The 20,319-nt window shown below is 44.1% G+C and overlaps 1 protein-coding gene across 2 annotated transcripts; it reads left to right on the forward strand.

Annotated features, from left to right (window-relative positions):
* The first annotated feature begins 63 nt into the window (after positions 1-63).
* Positions 64-19,828, forward strand: fam219aa (family with sequence similarity 219 member Aa). Of its 2 annotated transcripts, none has more exons than XM_012830092.3 (6): positions 64-332; positions 7,708-7,807; positions 15,243-15,345; positions 16,255-16,335; positions 18,566-18,641; positions 19,431-19,828. In XM_012830092.3, the coding sequence occupies exons 1-6, from the start codon at positions 267-269 to the stop codon at positions 19,590-19,592; spliced, it is 588 nt and encodes a 195-aa protein (XP_012685546.1). In that variant the 5' UTR covers positions 64-266; the 3' UTR covers positions 19,593-19,828. The 2 variants fall into 2 exon arrangements, with proteins under 2 accessions (XP_012685546.1, XP_012685547.1); XM_012830093.3 differs by having other exon boundaries at positions 65-332; positions 18,566-18,620.
* The last annotated feature ends 491 nt before the right edge of the window (positions 19,829-20,319 follow it).

The raw sequence follows: 20,319 nt of genomic DNA on the forward strand, positions 1-20,319 counted from the left end.
TTCGAGCAATGACACTTCGTGTTTTAGAAACTATTAGCTACTACTACACTTCCTGTGAAGTTGCTCATCTGTTTCCGGAAGACGTTCCCTAATGTTGTCAGCTTTACGGTGGTGACGGACGGACGGGAAGCTGCAAACAAACTGGGATGATGCGAGCATTTTGTAGCATCCTTCGGTCAAATTGATAGCAGAATAAATGCGTTTGTAATTTCCATAGTCATAATATCGGCGTTAGACAGACAGTTGAAGACAGGCTCGGTGTGAATATGATGGAAGAAATTGATAGATTTCAAGTACCAGCAGTGAACGATAACCCGGAGATGCAACCGCTGGTAAGTAACATTACCGTTTATTCAGACACGTCTGCTATAAACTTGATAGCGTAGTAAAACAATTGGCAGAAAGCTGCGGTTGTGTTTCAAAATAACACGGCAACAAAATCTGTAAATACTCTGCCGTAGCCAGACCATTCTAGAATAGACAATCAGGCACCAGTTATACGATTGAGCTTGCTAACCGGAGGCGTGCTTTTCTGGATGACGTTTTCTCAAACCTAACCGTTCAACGTTAATCATTTCGTCAAAATATGTACGCCCAAAAGGAAGAGACGATAGACTTGTTGTGTTTCGTCAAGACCATTCTGTTTCAGATTTTCGTTTTCTTGTGAAACGTGTGTACTTTACCCACAGTACGTCATCTGGCTAGCTAGTTTGTCAGTGCTCAGCCCTTCATTCGACTGTAGCCAACGTTACAGTTATCGAAGATGTAACGAGTGAGTGCGCTGAAAGATAACGATGCGCTTGTTTATGCTGTGAGACGACAGATGTTATTTGTCAGTATTATTAAAGGGGTGTGGTGTTTTTGTTTCATTGTATCATTTCACTAATCCAAAACAACTTGCGATTGAAGGCGTTGCCAACTCCCACTGTCATTGCAATTGGGCTGAATAGAACGGTTTGGGCTTTGCCCTGTACATTTTATTAATTCATTCACGGTACGAATGTGGCAACAGTCGTCCAGCCTGAACGCGATTTGTCAGGCGTAAATCTACTACGCACATACGCACTACGCAGGTTTACTGTGTGGTTAACAGGTACCCCTTATTTTTGTCATTATCTCCCCCGTTTTAATATTAACAATACCATTTAATATTACTTCCTTTTACTGTAAAACCTTCTTATGATATGTTTCGTCTTATCTTATTTTAGTTTTATTTGACCTTGTTTTACTTGACTCTATTTTTATATATGTCATACCTTCTTGTCTTAGATGTTTGTCATGTTGAGTATTTTTGCTTTTTTATTTTTACTATGCTTGCCATATAAATGTACTCGACTTGACTTACCATACCATAGTTAAGGCCTTTGAGGGTGTCGGTAAAATAGTTTGGGTGAGTCATACATAGAGGTAAGCTAGATATTCCTTGCATTACTTCTTCAGCACACGTTGTTGGGACTACCACGGGATAGACAGGGCCTACAACCGTGTCTTACATTTTCCAAGTTGGGAAAACAAATTATGTTTACGGTAGTACTGATGGGTGGCCTAATTATGGTCGTGGGTCAAGTTTCAGCCGTTTAAATGCCAGGGAGCTGGTAATGGTATGAGATCAGATGAGCTTGAATGAATCAGGAGAATATTATAGATCAATACGCTGTAGGCTAGATTCACTGTTGGTTGGTTTATTTTGTCAGAGACCAGTGTTGATCTTTAATGAATGAAAGGGCCTTACTGTTTGAACCAATGAGAAGAGGAAAACAACAGTGATGATGTTTAGGCTCAAACCTGACTACTACAACAGGACCTAAAATCTTATGAATCTGGTATGTAATGAATCTTATGAAGTCATTTTTATATGAATTATAAACTACCCCACAAACAGATGTACACACACACACACACACACACACACACACACTCACACTCACACTCACACTCACACACACTCCAGGACATTGATCGTCGATAACAAACAGCTGTTTTGTGTCCCCCACCCTCCCTTGGCCTCTGAAGAGGCTGTTGATCCTGGGATGGGGTCAGCTGCCTCAGGACAGCCGTGGGGAGCTCATTGTTTACGACACCGTGTCTACTGTCACTCGTATATCAAATCACTGTCACCTGTGTCTTTGTTGTGTCAACTTCCTTGTAATTAGTGGAAGATTTGAATATTGGCGCATTAATACTAGGCTCAGTATTCTACATTTTTGTAGACCTGCTGATGTCAACTTTCATCTTAATTCAGGGGCATTTTAAAATCAGAATATTTTGAAACGTGCCCAGTATTCAAACCAAAAAGACTGCAAGTAAAAGGATGTCACTCGCCAGATGTCTGACGCTATTCCTCTCTGTCAAATCATGATTCCATTTCCCATTGATATAATTGCCACCAATTAGCTTATTTTTGGCATTATTGCATTTTACAGTTGTTTCTGGTGTAGACTATTAGTCATATGAGTGTGTGTACAGCAGCCTAGTGTCTTTGTGCATCTCCAACTCAATTCTGCCCCATCAGCGTGAGTCAAGGAGCCAGCTGTTCTCTTATGCATGTACTGACGTGCACGCACACACACACACACACACACACACACACACACACACACACACACACACACACACACACACACACACACACACACACACACACAGACATGCTCACACAACTCATGCTTTCTCATGCTAATGATCTTCCTCTCAATACGGCAGCCCAACAATGAGTGGGCACCTGCCCCGCAAAAAGCGAGGGGGGGAGACATTATATGCAAAGAAAGGCTTAACCTCTGCTGGTTTTCAATTGCTCTTTTCTATTTAACCCCACCTAAATTAATAGGGGCTAAATAAACAGGCTGCTTCTGCATCGGAAAGCAACCAAGTTGATAGTAAAGTGGTAAAACTGAAGAGAAAGACATTGACAGAAAGAAAATTCTCATGAAAAGGAATCCCTTCCCTCCATCCACTTTCATGTATTTGTCCTGGAGCAGTTCTGAACAAGAATGATAACATTTTAGCTCTTGCGTAACAGCAGCTCCACTGTAAGGGGCTCCCTGTGATGATGATGATGATAATAATGTGTGTTTCCCCTGTGTATCACGTGACTCCGATTGTCTCCTGATCTACTGTGTGAGTGATGGACAGCGGGAGCAGTGAGCCATCCACGCACAGCACTTTCTATGTATAGCTCATTCACCAGTGGTCACGTGACCCGGCAGCCTGCGCTGCCATTGGCCCAGAGGGGTGCAGGAAAAGATTAATAATCCCACCTATATCCTAGCTGGTTCAGCTGCATCAGCAGCAGCGGTAGCAGCCGTGCCCACAGCGGAGACAGCCTGAGCGATGCCTGTGTGATGAGCCATGGAGGCTAACGGAGAGGGGTTGGTGGCTGGAACAGAAAGGTCACAGATCCATAATCAGAGTGGGGGTCATGAACGTGTATGTGGTGTGTGTGTGTGTGTAGTGCAGGTAACCCTATTAAAGCTGTCCCACTCAATGACTACACAACCAGTCTGAGCCAGTCAAAGAAATTGAGCAATCTCCTCCCAAGTGACCTTGATGGCTGTGCTCACACTGGCTTATCAGTCCCCCCTTATCCATCTGCGCTGATGGAACAAGCATGTCTGAAAGAGCAAGCACCATAGTGCCGTTTTACCCTCATTCTACACACCACTATGTGGGCCATCTCCCCCCCCCCCCCCCCCCCCTCAACACAGTGATATTAGTGTAGGCTATGCTGGTTTACATGTCTTGTTCAGGAATTGTTCAAGCTCTTTTTCTCCCCCCATGCACGGCTTGGATGTGTACAGTAGCCCCTGTTCATGTCTGACTATAAGTGCTTGTAGTGAGAATTTAATCCGGTGCTCTGGATCCCTCTATGGATTACTCCTGCATCATCTGGCATCCCATGATCCTTCGGGGCATCACACCACCCATCGCAACGGGGGACATTTTGATGCTGTGCATAGAACTTGGTGAAATTAGCATAACCCCCGCCTTGAACTGTCCCATGTGTGTGCGTCCGGATTGCTTTGAAGTTTTCTTTTCTTTTGTGTGAGCGCGCTAGAGAGTAAGGGATTTTTTTTTTTAGGCCTGATCACATATTCCATTCAGGTTTTGGGTTTAGACATGTGCTTGTTGATATCGATCTGGACTTGCTTGAAGTTTACCCATAGGACCTTACAATTTTCTCTTAAATAGTGGCTTCAACATTGACATAATTGACAGCAATCATCTGGAGCCAATCTGTCATCTAAAGCTTTATAATTCAGCTCTTGTATTGTATTGGTAACATTGGAATGTTTTGGATCGGAATGACTGTTTGTGTGTATACAATCAGCCATTTTTAACCATCTAATCAGAATATCCTTGAGGCAGACTATTATGTCCAAGGTTAAAATGTCTCTGGAAAACGCACGTGGTCTCTGGCATCTCTCTCTCTCTCTCTCTGTCAATCTTGCCAAGCTGTCCATGGCACAGCGCCCAGCTTTGGCCAGGCAGAGGGGCCCAAGTGCTGCTCTTCCAGCCAGGCTAAGGAGGACTGGAGCATCCCCTTGGTACCCAGAGCAGAGTCTGATCTAAAGCACCCCGCTGCTAAGCCCCACACTGTGGCTAGAGGAGCCCTCACAGGCCCTGCTTAGCTACCTGCAAGTCTTCCGGAGACAGTCTGGCAAAGACAGCTGCTGCTGCGGGGGGGATTTGTTTGAACACTGAGCACTCAACTACTGGTGAACCCGAGCAGGCAGCTGCTGCCTTCTTCTCACTTCTCAGAAACACAGTGTTTTTATTGTCAGCCCCGTTTCCCCATCGATCCATCCGGTCTGCAGGGTCCCATTACCTTCCCCCCAGTAGCATCAATGGTCACGCCAGTCTATGAGACTCGACCTCTCGTACTGTCTGCTGTCTGAGGACAACACTGCAGTGGCCATTTCCTACCTTGCTGTCTGCCGCTCTGTCTGTCAGTGTCTTCCAGCGAGGATAAATCAAGCAACATGTTGTTTTTTTTTCTATTCCCATCAATGATCACGCCAGTCTATGAGACTCGACCTCTCGTGCTCTCTGCTGTCTGAGGGCAGCGCTGCAATGCTGCCACTTCCTACCTTGCTGTCTGCCGGTCTGTCTACCAGCGAGGATAAATCGAAACACCATATTGTTGTTTTTATATTCCCTATACATTTCTCCTGGGGGAAAGTCTGAGACTGAGGTTGGCTCCTAGAGGCTTGCCAAGGGAGTGGAGTATTGCTCAGTCCTGATCCTCAGTAATGTTTTTTTATTTATTTTTAACAAGCACGTGGGATTGCCGTCTCAGTGTTTATGTGTCAGGGGTGCCTTTCTTCTTGCTGGGCCGTTGTAAGCTTCATGTATTTCTGTAAGGATGAGCTCTTTGAGAAGGGAAGGCAAGCTGTTCTACTCCCCATCTCCTGTGGGTATGGTTAGGAGCTGAGCAGTCTGATTCCTGAGGAGTCTGTTCTGGCTGTCTCTTAGTAATTAGCACCGTCGAAAAGGACCACAGCTTGTTTGGTTCTTTTGTTTCCAGGAGAATCCTGAAGGCTAATTGCTCCTGTTAGGTGTTTTTGTTTTTTTCCCCCCTCCTAGACACTAGCAGCAGCATGTTGGTCGATGACTGTGTGTTTCGGTGTAATTTACTGCTAAAGTTAGCTAGCAGCGGCCAATTGCTCTGAGCGTGGAACGTTCTCAGTGGACTTCCACTGTTTTCTACACAGACTTTCACTCGCATAGCCTACAACTCCAAAACAGCCATCTCCCACTCTGTGTTGTGCCAGCTCATAGCGTCATCCACACACACACACGCACACACACACAGAGCTTCATAAGTCTTGCTTGTTGTAGTAGGCGTCTGCATAAGCCAGTGTTGACGTGATGAAGAGGTGGTCATGTCAGACACTCACAATGCCCCCATATGACTGCGGGAAACCTCAATACAGGCATTGCCTGCGACTCAGTCGCTAAACACATACATTACAACACACACACACACACACACCCTCCCATGGTCTTCACCACTACTCCCTCACACCCCTCCACTGCGTCCCCACCCTGCTGCCCTCACTCGCCAGAATAAGGGCGCGCTTGTGGTGGACTATAATGAGTTCTCTGTGTGAGCCTTGGGAGCACTCAGCGCAGCGTAGGGCTCGGCTCGGCGAGAGGCCTGGCTCACCCGTGCTCCCACAATCCCCTCTGTTCAGACTCCAGCAGCGCCACACAACAACCCCCCCTTCACCCACCCTTGCTGCTGTCGTCTCCCCTGATGTGATCTGGTGAAGTCACTGACAAGATCCCACCAGCAGTTGCACTGGCACTAACCTGGAGTCCTGTGGGTCAGCTGTGGTGGGGAATGCCACCCTGGGCGAGCTGCTTTGTCAATCCCTTTTGCCCTGTGCCAGTGTTGGAGAGTGGCATATTTATGAAGAGCTTTTAAATGAGTGTAGTGTTGTACTAGTGTTTAGGATGTAGTGGAGAAGTAATGTTGTGAAGGAGAGAAAAGAAAACATCATCCAGGTGATAATAGTGGGGAGTGGACATCAGGCGAGCCTGGTCTGATGGAGGTAAACATTCTGTGTCAAAAGAGCCGGTGTGTGCGCGTGTGAGTGAGAGAGAGAGAGAGTGTGTGTATCTTTTGGGCTTTGGAAGTTGGAACAGGAGCCAAGAACATCAGATGGGCTGGCTCCCCAGCAATGTCCCAGTTGGCAGTGAGTTTAGATGGCTGATATGGCACTCGGTATTTTAGTAAAGTCTAGACAGACAGGCAGGCAGGCAGACAGACAGTCTTTGAAAAGATCTCATCTTAACAGATACATTTTGAATAGAATAAAATTAGCTTATATAGCCTATCGTTTTAGTATCAGAATGGAGAGAGACTTAGTTAAAGGGCATTGAGAAAGAGGCCTCTTTGAAATTGTGCTATGTCATGACGGTTTACATCTCTGTTTTTCCTCACCCTCTCTTCTGTCTCCCTGACTCTCTCTCTCTGTGTCTGTCTCCAGTGAGCTCTGTTGAGTTAGTGCTCTGTGGTAGCTCTGAAGCCTCTTCTGGTTGTCTGTATATTGTCCCTCCAGTGAGTCAAAAAGAGCTGTGATACGGCTGACGTTTCTCTCCTCACAAACGGCAGCTTGAAGCGGTCACTCTGGAGACGTGCTCGAAAGTGTAGTGTGTTGTAGTGTCACACACACACACACACACACACACACGCACAAACACAAGCTCCAGACAGTGGTGGCACTCGTTCATTTGCATGCACAGCACTGCGCCCACACAGTCCCTGCTCTTGTCAGGTGTGGGATGACTCACGAATGGAGTCGCTGAGGCGCTGGGACAGACAGACGTCTGAAGTCAGCTCTAGTGTGTGTGTGTGTAAGGGCTCAACTCTCTCCTCTTTCTGTTCTCTGTTCTTTCTCCCTCTTCGCCAGTAAACACACCGGCCCACCGCCATTTCACAGTTCCTTAGAACAGAGTTTCGCTCTGAGGGAAGGCTATGAAAGGCAGGTTAAGAATTGGATGTCATGCTATTCATTACTATCGTGGCCTACACTATCGTAGGCTGTTGATGCTGTTGATGGCCTGCCTCTCTATTTTTGGTTGTGTGTCTGTGTGTGCGTGCGTGTGTGTTTGTAAGCAAGCTGAGCAATAGGATGGACGTCTGTTTGTGTGGATTTCTCACGCTCTCTTTCTGTGTGTGTGTGTGTGTGTGTGTGTGTCCAGGACCCCGCTGCGACTGCCACCTGTGAGGCGGACGCAGACACGAGAGAGCCCGAGGGTGTGGCCATGAACTACAAGCCCTCGCCACTACAGGTCAAGATTGGTAAGTTGTGTATGTTTGTGTGTTGACTGAAATACAAGCCTTCAGCAAGTCATGAGCAATGAGTCACACTCTATGCCTGAGGTGTGTGTTTGTGTGTGCGTGTGTGTGTGTGTGTGTACGTCAGTCCGCCCGTCCGTCCGTCCATGAATGTGAATTTAAAGCCCTCTTCTCTACAGGTGAAGATTGGAAAGCATGTATGTTTGCGAGACGGTGTGTGTGAATAGCAAACACTTGGTCTTAAAGGTCACAAGCCACAGAGACCTTCTGCTGCTGATTTTAAAAGAATCCCAGCAGACTGTGTGTGTGTGTGTGTGTGTGTGTGATTGTGTGTCTCTCTCTGTGTGTGTTAGTGTTAATATATGTGCCCATAGGTCATTTTGGCCACAGCACAGTGGCTTTAGATCAGAGAGCCGGCTCTGTGTGCCGTCTGGCCTGGGCTCAAGCCTGTCTGAGATTGAGGAGTCAGTCTGTCATTCATGCCATCAGTCGATGGACTGGACACACACTGATGGGTTTTATTCATAGAGGAGGAGGGCAGGAATGAGAGGAAGAGGGGGAGGGAGAGAGAGGGAGATGCTGATGGATTGGCGGCGTCTCAGGGCTTGAGAACAGTGGCCTGATGAACCATCGAATGGCCATTTTTTTTCCCAGCTCCTCTTAATCATTGTAGAAGGAAGGTCACCTCATCTCTTTTCTTCCTCTCTCTCGTTCTCTTTACCATCCCCTCTCTCTCTTTATTTTTCTCTATCTCTTTTCCAAACACTCACACACGCTTTCTCTCTCTCTCTCTCGTTCTCTCCATCTCTGTCTTTCGCTCTTTCCCTGTCTTTCTCTCTCTCCCTGTCTTTCTCTCTCCCTCTGTTCGATGTTTGTCCTCCACAGACGGCACAGCTCTGATGTTAATTAAAGTTTGTATTGCAATCGTGCAGGTGGCAGAGAGAGGTTATTTACAGCCCCACAGAAGAAACACACCCACACAGACACACATACACACACACACACACACACACATACACACACTCACACAAACACACACATACACACACTCACACACACACTCTCGCACGCGCGCAGGGGACTCGTAAACTCAGTACAGGTCATCCAAAAGTTGCACGTAGGTCACCTCTCTAAAATAAGCGAGCAGACGAAGGAAAGTGCGTGCTCATGACTTTCCGGATGGTTCTCTGCATGCGGGGGGCGGCTCAGAGCTGTGAGCCAGCCCTCGAGAGTAGGTCAGGAGGCCAGCAGCTTTGGGTTTCAGCTGAAAAAAGCTTTCCACAGTCAGGGACAATATTTCCATTCGATTCTTAATCCTTGTTTAAATCTTGATTTCCCCCTATAAATAATTGTTATCATTACTTTATTGTAAACCTGTGCTTTTGAAACACTGGTCATGCCAATAAAACTACATGAGAGAGAGAGAGAGAGAGAGAGAGAGAGAGAGAGAGAGAGAGAGAGAGAGAGAGAGAGAGAGAGAGAGAGAGAGAGAGAGAGAGAGAGAGAATTTTTTGAATTTTAGTAAAAAACTTTATTTACATCATCCATTTTCCATTATCTTTCAGATATAAATGTGAAATAAGGGGAAAAAAGTAAAAAAGAAAATTCAAAAACAGGGCAATGTGCAAGCACTTTATCTCAACACATATCCATATATCAATTCATAAATACTGACAGAGCATAGTACCTCTTTGTATCCCCATACACTCACAAATCCATCAATATCTTTCATTGCAGAATAAAATTTAAAATCGATCATCATTCTGGACTTGACCAATCTTAAAAAAACATGAAGACAATCCTGACCAGATACACCCTCTAGAGCATTCCTGCGACTGATCCATATTGCCATCTTTGCTTGTCCAGTTATAAAATTTAATAATTGACACTGAGACTTTTTCTTCTGCATGTACATAACACCCAAAATAAAACAATTTTTGGTAAATACAACCTTAAAAGCTCTAAATATTAACTGTAGACGACAAAGCAAAGATCCAAGTCTTTCACATTCCATAAAACAATGAAAAACAGTTTCTCTTTCTACACAAAAAGGACACTTATCATCAACAGCTGGGTTTATGACAGAAACAAAAGAATTGACAGCTACTATACCATGTAAGATTTTCCACTGCAAATCAGCAAATTTTTTCGTTAATGGTGGTTTATATAAAGCTCTCCATGCAGGTTTTACATTATCATCGAGATTAAGTTTCCTTCGCCATGGTGTGTCAACTCTTGAATTTAATTTTTGCTTATTTAAAACCTTAACACAGGCTTTATAAAAAACCTTCCCATCTGTAAGTTCTAGGTTAAGGCCAATTGCCTCTAGGTAAGTACCCACACAATCGGCATAGTCAGGTGTAATATTCAACAATGGAAAAAAATCTTCATCATCAGAAAACACTGCATCATTATTAAAAGACTGTAATATAACCTTTTCTCTTTCCGTTAAAGTATCCTTGACCTTGTTTAAAAATTGTGTGACAATTCGCAAAGACCTTATTCCTAAAATTGATGATAGATTTTCTGCATTATTTAAGGTTGGCCCAGCCACAGTCACAAGGTCTCTTAACGTTTTGACACCCTTATTGCTTAGGATGTTATCCAAAGATGGCATCATTCCTGCTGAAACATCCAAACGTGCCCCTCTAATTAAAGGCTCTTGCAAAAGCCAGCAAAGAGAGGAAGAGGCTTCCCTTTGTATTTTAAACAAAGAAAGCACTTTAAAAACTCCACAATAAAAACAAGGTAGTCTCTGGGTAGATAATGTCCTTGGGTCCATTAAGAAAAGAGAACGATCCATGTCCAAACCTCCTAGACTCTTCAATAGAGTACATGCAAGAGGCCTCCACACTAAGTCATTTGGTCCATAGAGTAGTCTTTGTAAAAACTGGAGGCGGAAAGCAGCAACTCTGCTTGCCAGATGGACTAAACCTTGCCCACCTTCCTCTTTTGGCAAGAACAAAACACTTTGGGGTATCCAGTGTAATTTATCCCAGAAGAAGTCCACAATTAATGACTGGATGTTTGAAATCAAACCTGGAGGAGGGTCAATGCACATCAGACGATGCCATAAAGATGATGCCACCAAATTGTTACATATCAGTATTCGCCCCCTATAGGACATTTTTGGTAGTAACCAAGACCACCTACCAAGACGCCCTTTAACTTTTTCCAAAACACCATCCCAGTTTTTCATTTGAACTTGTTTATCTCCGAGGAATACCCCAAGATATTTGAAACCTTCTTTAACCACACTCAACCCTTGAGGGAAGGTTAATACTTCCCCTTTATCCCATTTGCCTATTAACAGGGCTTCACTCTTGTTCCAATTAACTTTTGCAGAGGAAATCTTTCCAAAATCTGAAACAGTCTTAATAAGATGTTCAATATCTTTTTGACTTTTCACAATAACGACCACATCATCAGCATAGGCAGATAATAACAGTTTAGAATCAGAACATGGTACAGTAAAACCAGAAATAAGCATCCTAAGTTTATGTAAAAGAGGCTCAATAGCTAAGGAGTATAGCATTCCTGAAAGGGCACAGCCCTGCCTTACCCCCCTTAGAACCTTGAATGGAGAGCATAGACCACCATTAATTTTCAATATACTCTCAGCGTCGCAATACAGTACTTTAATTTTGTCAATAAATACTGGGCTAAAACCAAAGGCTGCAAGGGTTTTCCATAAATATTCACGTTCGACTCGATCAAACGCTTTCTCTTGATCTAAAGAGATTAAACCAGCATCCAAATTCAAAGCTTTTGACAGTTCTAAAAAATCACGAACCAGAGTGATATTATCAAAAATACATCTACTTGGTACACAATATGCCTGATCAGAATGGATTACCTTTCCAATTACCTTCCTTAATCTATTAGACAGACTTTTTGAAAGTAGTTTATAATCACAGCACAAAAGTGCAACAGGCCTCCAGTTCTTAATGTCCTGCAGATTCCCTTTCTTTGGAAGCAAAGTTAAAACAGCTCGTTTACAGCTCTTTGGCAGCTGTCCTTTATCAATGCTATCATTTAAAACTTCTAGCAAATCTCCTCCAAGATCAGTCCAGAAGCATCTGTAGAACTCTACAGGCAGCCCATCAATGCCAGACGCCCTCCCACAATCCATGCTCTGAAGTGCACTAGTTAATTCATCCAAAGAAAATGCAGTCTCTAAATCGTTAACAGAATCCTCTGGAATCTTTGGAAGGTCATCAAAAAAATAATTTTCCATGACGGGCTTTTCAGTATACTCACTGGTATAGAGACTGGCATAGAACTTGACTGCAATTCTCCGAATTTCTGCCGGGTCTACTGAAAGACTCCCAGATTCAGAAAGTAGAGCATGCATACACTTGGCCTGCCCGTTTTTCCGCTCCAACCCAAAGAAGAACTTGGATGGTGCATCCATCTGCGCCACATTCTGGTATCGGGATCGCACCAAGGCACCTTGTGCTCTCACATCCAGCAAATCAGCCAAAGCCACCTTTTTAGTTTTTACTACCTCAATATGCGCAGAATCCCCTGTTGACTCAGCCATATCTTGAAGTTGCACTATTTCCAATTCAAGTCTGTTCATAGATTTATTTATATCGCTTGTGACGCTGGCAGTATATTGTTGACACAACTGCCTGATCTGAATTTTTCCGAAATCCCACCACTGTTGTAAGGATTCAAATGAAGACTTAGTCTCTCTAAAGCTAGTCCAGAAAAAAATAAAAACATCTTTAAAATGTGCATCGCTCAACAAAGATGTATTTAAGTGCCAATATGCACTCATAGGCTTTATATACTTCAAACCTACTACACTTTGCACCATACTGTGATCCGACAACATAACAGGGAAGATTTTACAATTTCGGAAAACATTAACATGATGCTTGAAACTATAAACTCTATCAAGCCTGGCCATGGACAAAAAATTATCTCTGGCATGTGCCCATGTGTATTGTCTTTGACCATTAAAATTCCTCCAAATATCACTTAGTTCATGCATATTTATTAATTCAATAAGTTTCTTGCGTGAAGCACTGTGTGGTTCAGGGTGATTCCTGTCAATATTTGCCTCTGTACAATTAAAATCCCCTGATAGGAACAAATATTCATCTTTCTTACAATTCTTCAGTGCATTACATAATTGGTCTAAAAAAATCATCCGATCAACTCCGGTTGAAGGTGCATAAACACACATGAAAACAAAAACACACTTATCAAAGACCGCTCGTACTTTTAAGAGTCTTCCTTCTATTATATTCTCAAACGAGTAGGACTGAGGAACAAAGTTTTTAGAGAAAAGCAGTCCAACTCCTCCACTCACAGAGGTTTTATGGCTAAGGAAAGTTTTCCCTTCCCACTCTCTGACCCAGTCAGCAGCATTTTTCTCATCACTATGTGTTTCTTGAATAAACATTACATCGCTATGCTTCTGTTTCATCAACTCAAATAATTTCGCTCTCTTCCTGAAATCTCTTGCACCATTGATGTTTAAAGTTGCTATTTTGAAATCACCCATACATGAAAGAGAGCATGAAATCAAATGGACAAAAACAAATAATAGACACAAGACAATACATTTACAATGTCCCATTACCATCATTTTCGTCCACTTGCTGATTGATCTTTGTCAGTAATTTATTGAGTCTATAACCCTCTTGTTCAGTAAAATTTCCTTTCACATGCTTGAAATGCTGAACTGCCGTGCTAAAAGCTCTTATATCTGGAAAATGCTCTTCCACTTTGACCCCTCGGATATTTTTAGTGGACCCCAAGAAACTTTTGATCATCTTTAAGTTATATGGCCTTGGAGAAGGGGAGCATGAAGGGTAGTCTGAATCATTATCAAGATCAACAAGCAAATTATCTGATCTACTTTCATTCGCAAATTTTTTCGCATTTTTAGAAGCATCCCTAGTATTCGTTTTCCTCTTAGGTTTCTTAGCCGATACTTGCTCATCCTCCATTGCATCGTCAGCACAAAAAAGTGGCTCTGTGTGTTCTGTAACTGCATTCTCACCTTTCCCATTCATTAAATCACTGGTTATTTTGTCCATCATCAGATTCATTGTATCATTTGAAGCACTTACGTTCGCTTGCAAACTTTCATTATTTTCCACAATAGGCATACTTTCACCATTTTCTACCGTAGCATCACAGTTAGTTTTATTTTCTGTACCTACCGGTATGTTGTCGGTTACTGCACCCTCCGGACCAGAAGACGGCCTAGTCTCTCCATTATGCTCCTCTGCACTCCCACTATGATCATGATTGCCGTTGTCTCTGTTAGTCGGTGCATCTCCCATTAATCCACCGTGTTCACCATCAACACAGTCTTCTTCTCTGTTAACCGGCGCATCTCCAGTTGTTCTACTTTGACCGCCGTTAGCACTTTCGCCTTCTTTATCAGCCTGCGCATCCTTAGCAGGTATACTTTTCTCAGGACACGATCTAATACCGTGGCCTTCTTTCCCGCAGAAGAAACACTTCATGTTATCAGTAGACGCAAAAATCATATACTGAAAATTATCTACTTGGAATTGGAACTTAACATTCAGTTCGCCAGAGTGACCATTCAAAATCATGTAAACGTGCCTCCTGAATGACACGACATGCTTTAGAAGCGGGGATTTACATCCAAGAGGAATTTTCTTAATTGAGGACACAAGTTTTCCATGTCTTGCTAATTCTCGTTCCAAAAACTCGTCTGTTATGAAAGGAGGTACATTTGACAGTGTTACTCGTCTAGCCGGGGTCACAAGTGGAAGAACATTGACAAATGTGTCGTTAACCACAATGCCCTGCTCTACAATCGTATTCACCTTATCAACGCTGTCCAAGAACAGGACAACAGATCGATTCATTCTAGATGCTGAAACCACACTTCCATAACCAACAATACTACCTACGGCTAAACTACACTCCTCAACTGATATATCATTATCTGCACCTATCTTAATTGCGTGGCGCCGACTTAGACTTTCAAAAGCCATTAGACAAAACAAACCACAATACACCCAGCAGTACGCTGGGTGCTCACTCCCAATAGGGAAACTACTTTAGACTACTTTAACAATAAATAACTCAAACAAAGAGAAAACTAAATCATAAAAAAGAAACCACAAATACAAAAAAGATAGAAAAGGTAGAGAGAGAACACACTCAAGCCAAACGACTACGTGCACACGCTCTCACACTCGCAAACGCCACGCCCACTCACTTCCGCATCCGCTCAGAGAGAGAGAGAGAGAGAGAGAGAGAGAGAGAAGCCTGAGTAGGCTGTCACTGTCTTTTCCCACAGTGCATGTAATGCTGTCATTTTGAAGGTTTATTGTTTTGCTCAGCTGATGCAAGGTTCTGTGTTTGCTGTCAGTGTCCTGCCTCTGCCTCCGTTTTTTTTTTTTTTTGATTGATGTCTTCTTCGCTGGCTTTTGATTGACAGAGAAACAGAGAGAGATGGCCAGGAAGGGTTCGGTCAAGAATGGAACCGTGGGCAGTCCCGTCAATCAGCAGCCCAAGAAGAACAATGTGATGGCCAGGACACGGTGAGACAGACACACACACACACACACACACACACACACACACATACACACGCACACAGGCACACTTCAAAAACAAGTAGTTGGAGATAACACTGTCCCTTCCTCTTTTATTTCATTGGTTGCCACAGCACTCAAGCCCTTGAAATATTAGTCCTCTTTAAAGAATACTGAACAAAGCATTATTCAAGAGTGTCAGTGTCCCCTCAATATCAGGCCGCAGAAACAGTAGACTTAAACTAAATGCTCTTAACTCAGAACATGAGTTATGCTGTATGAGTTGAAGGTTGAAATTTGAAAGTCTCAATCCGAGAAGGAAGGGCCCTGCAGGTGACAGCTGGGGAGTGTTCGTGTGAGAGACTGCCACCCCAATCACACTCACACACAGATCTTCAAAACCAGTCCCTGTCTGGATTAATAAAGATGAAACATGAGGCTTGAAGATATGGTCTGAATATCTATGAACTGTGGGAAGATCTTGAAGGGTACAGATTAAACACCTCTGGAGAGCTCAGACACACACACACACACACACACACACACACACACACACACACAAACGCACACACGCATAAATATACACACGCAAGGTGCCACCGACTTTTGTTCCTGGAGATATTTGCATATAAATCGGTTGTACATATCTGAAGAACAAGCCAGAGATGTCAGCTATCAGATGTCTCCCCCTCACCCCTGGTGCTTCTGCTGAATTACACTGGCAGTGCAAATCCCTTTTATTCAAATGTACTCCCTGTGTCTTATCTGCTCTGGTGATACAGGTGTTATGCAGTGAGTTGCGACTCGAGACATTTCGATGTGCGGCAGACAGTTGAATAATCAATAACAAAAACACCAGATTTTTTTCTTTCTTTCACAAACCTGTTTCTCTCTCTCTTATTTCCTCTTTCTCAGGCTTGTGGTGCCCAACAAGGGTTACTCATCCCTAGATCAGAGTCCGGACGAGAAGCCTCTGGTAGCGCTGGACACAGACAGGTACAAACCCACCTCGCTGCTTGATTCCATCCATATCACCTGAAGGGCATCATTAAGGGATTTTCTAGTATAAATGTTCTGGCTGGAAATGAACTTTTCAGGTAAATAATGATCAGTAAGTGCAGCTGGGAGCATTAGGCTAGTACATCATTTGTAGTTTGCGTCGTTTATTGTAAGTTTTATGTGCAATGTTAAAGTGTGTGTGTGTGTGTGTGTGTGTGTGTGTGTTGAGGACGGGGTGTGGGGTGTGTTTTGTGTTCTCATTAGAGGAGGGTGATGAATATTATGGAGGCTATTCGTTCCTCAGCGTGAGTCCGCCGTGTTAACGGTGAGTGTTAGAGCCGCGCAGCTATTTCATTTTGTAATTGGATTAGCACGACTCAATTATTGCTGGGAGCTGAGTCAGAGAATGAGCTTCCTCTAACCTGACTGTCTCTTTGAGGCTAATGACTTCTGAACAGCGGCTTCCTCAAGTGAAGCAGCTTCCAAAAGTGGCCAGATCAGCTTCTCCAGAAAGCTTTTTTTTTCTGTTATCTTCTGCCGTGGACTGCATAATTTGGGTCAAAATGTAAAAAAAAATCAAGAAAAAAAATCAAGCTTCAGTCATTCTGATACGAGTCCGGTGTGATCTAGTCTGGTCCAGTGTGGTCTGGTCTGGTCTGGTCTGGGCAGTGGTCTTGGCCTGGAATCTAACACACGGCAGTGTTTTGCAACCCCCTGGCCTTTCATCAGCTCCTACGGGAGGCGCAGGTGCTCATTCAGAATGGCTGGGAAAATAAAAACGAAACGGACTTGAACCTTTCAGGCCGTTCTGAAATGCAGAAGTAATCCGGTTTAGAGACAAAAGCCCAGCGGCCATTTGCATCTCAATGGCGGGTGGCTTCTCGCCTGCAGACCTGCGGTGAGAGGACGGCAGAGGCGCCTGCCAATCATTACGGTATTTAGGGGAAGCGGTGAGTCATCCGAACCGAAGTCTGATTACTCTTATTGCACTCTGGAGAGGTGGGCGTCCGTGGCTCAGCTACACACAGACAGATGATCTAGGGTGTCTGTGCGGGTTAGAGGACTGGAGAACGGGGTTTAAGATGAGGGGCCATCAGGGCTCAAGTGTGTGTAGAGGAGGGAGTCGAGGAGTTGAGTCTTCAGGCCAGTTGTAGCCCAATGAGTTGAGCTTCATTAAACATGAAGCTGTAATTACTTGGGGAATCAATAGAAGGCTGCAGATTGCCTCTGCTGGTTTTCTTGTGATTAATCAATTCAGCTGAAATGCCAACTCCTCTCTCACACCAGTCCCCAGCTGCAGGGCACACAGACACGCACACGTGCGTGTGTGCACATCACATCACATGACTTCACTTCACCGCAGTCCCCTCCTGCTGCACAGAAACACACTCCTTTGAGCACACATATACATATGTTTCATATAAACATACACGCATGTGATTACAAGAGGACACGACAGAGGACATTCATAGGTTTGCTCTAAATCAAAACACATGAAGGCCTCCGAAATGATAAACAGTACTTTTTTTTTTTTTGTTGATAAACCGCGCTTTTACACTCTGAGAACGTACACCACCCCAAGTACACGCACGCACGCACACACAAACACACACACACACACACACACACACACACACACACACGCACACGCACACGCACACACGCACACATACATAAGTATCTATTACATTTCTGTGGAGAAGGCAAAGTATTCCCTAACTACTTCTTTTCTTTAGTCAAGAGCAGTGTATAGAAAGCATCTAAATGAGCTTGTTTGCCTCAGTTAGAGAATGTCTCCAGGGAGTTCCTGATTAATATACCACACTCATCCCCTCTTTTCTCCTCTCTGTCCCTGAGAGGCACACCATTACTTGAAGTTCATTTCATGGGAAGATCCGGTTGGGAGGCATGCATTAACTTTGAATGTCAGTCATAAAAGTTTTGTTCAATGTGAACACAGGCCTTTCGATGCCAACATAATAGTCCACTGTGGCACAGGATACCTGAACACCCTAAAAGATGTTTGACGAGAGTGTGAGGTTACACCATCACGCAGTCATGAAATGATTCCTGTTATTATAACCTGGGAAAACAATAATTAAACACGGTTTCTCCGACTGAAAATTAAGAATGAAAGGTGCTCCTTCATCTGCCCCTTTAAAAGTATGTGTGCTTGTATGCTCTTTGTAGCTGCTAGCGTCTAACTGTATGTTTGTTCCTCTTTCAGCGATGATGACTTTGACATGTCCAGATACTCCTCGTCAGGATATTCCTCAGCCGAGGTGAGATGTCTGAGGGAGCAGGTACTTACACGTTCTGACTAACCCGTCTAACCCTACTTTACCCCCCACGCCGCTGATACTCGTGAAGTGCAAGTTATATTACATTAACGCACCCCATTTAAGCATTCATAACATCATAACGCACCGTAGTGATGCCGTAACATATAACGGCACACCTTAGTCTTGCAGGGCCAGAGTTGACATATCGGGACCGCTTGTTGAAATGGTGTTTCAGTGCACCAGAATCTATGCTGCAAACAGGTCTGGCCTGCAGTCTATGGCTTTCAGTCTAAAACCCTGTGAACGTTTAATTGAAGTAAACCTCCCACCCACTTCAAGGTACCTTGCACCGAAATTTATCCCAGATGCATATTGCCATACGAGTCTGGCCCCGCTAGACTAGTATTTGCTATATATCATCACGCACGTCCCCAGCATGTACACATGTAGTTCTTTTCTCACATTACACAGTTAATTACTCCATGAGCATTGGATTTTTTTCATTGGAGTCTTGGAGGTTTTTCCTTGGCTGATGGAATATTCAAATTGAAAATGACTGACGGCGTGAGACCCTCGAGTTCATGCAATCCCTAGACACCTCAAAATGCAACGCTTCCTGCAGACAACTTCACTTTAACTATTTGATCTCATGCCACTTGACAGCGGTAGTCATACACCGGTCGTTTTTTCTGATATTTCCTTTCCTTGGAACGCTGTGTTGTAACTTCCCTATGAAGTAACTGCAATCCTTGTATGATGCCCAATGCTGAGGTTGATCACCACCCTCTCCCCCCCCCCCACCCCCCACAGCAAATAAACCAGGACCTGAATATCCAGCTCCTGAAGGATGGCTACCGGCTGGACGAGATCCCAGATGACGAGGACCTGGACCTCATCCCCCCGAAATCAGTCAACCCCACCTGCATGTGCTGCCAGGCCGCCACCTCCTCCACAGCCTGCCAGATCCAGTAGCACCCTCTTCCTCCTCGTCCTCCTCCTCCTCTTCCTCCTCCTCAACCTTTTCTCATCTCTCCCTTCCTCTTATCTTTATCCCTCTACCCATAACCCCCTCGTCTCGGTCTTGAGACGAATAAGAGTTACGAGTTCTCTAAATGGAATGATGACTAATTGAATTGAAATGGCAATGCGTTAAAATGTTATATTACTGTAATTAATATAAAACGAGGGAGAAAATAGGGGGGGGGGGGGGGGGGGAATGCACAAACGAGTTCCTAACTGTCATTGGTTCCTCCTATGGTAGGACGCGTGTCTTTGCATCATCTTCAGAGGGGAGTGGAGTTTGTGTGTGTGTTCGGGTGTGCTAGACAACCTGCTGGGGTTACAAAATGCACAGAGCAAAGGGACAAAAAAAAACTAAAAATAAGGAAACAAAGTGACTAAACACTCAATGTTCTGTGTTCGCAAACCTCTCACTCCACTGTCCGTTGCTTGTTTTGGGTGAATGTGTGTGTAGTGCAAGTTAAGGCGGCCTGAGGCTTCGGCCTCGTGGGTCATAGATGGCTTTTGGGCTCTACCGCCAAACTGCTACTTTGTACAGTACAATAAACTGTAGCGAGGGCAAATGAGGGTTATATTTCACACCTTTTTTGATTGTTTGTTTAAGGCCAACATGATCAAAACAGTCAAAAAAAAGTCAAAACAGGTGATAAGACATGTCTTATTTCTGCGCACTCGGGTT

The sequence above is a fragment of the Clupea harengus genome, chromosome 12 (genome assembly GCF_900700415.2).
Source record: "Clupea harengus chromosome 12, Ch_v2.0.2, whole genome shotgun sequence".
Classification (NCBI taxonomy): Eukaryota; Metazoa; Chordata; class Actinopteri; order Clupeiformes; family Clupeidae; genus Clupea; species Clupea harengus.

What these genes read in the sequence shown, in the direction of transcription:
- fam219aa (XM_012830092.3), top strand. Translation starts at nt 267, where the DNA reads ATGATGGAAGAAATTGATAGATTTCAAGTACCAGCAGTGAACGATAAC. An exon ending in ACCCGGAGATGCAACCGCTG is followed by an intron (nt 333 to 7,707) that starts GTAAGTAACATT and finishes GTGTGTGTCCAG; the next exon opens with GACCCCGCTGCGACTGCCAC. An exon ending in GTAGCGCTGGACACAGACAG is followed by an intron (nt 16,336 to 18,565) that starts GTACAAACCCAC and finishes TTCCTCTTTCAG; the next exon opens with CGATGATGACTTTGACATGT.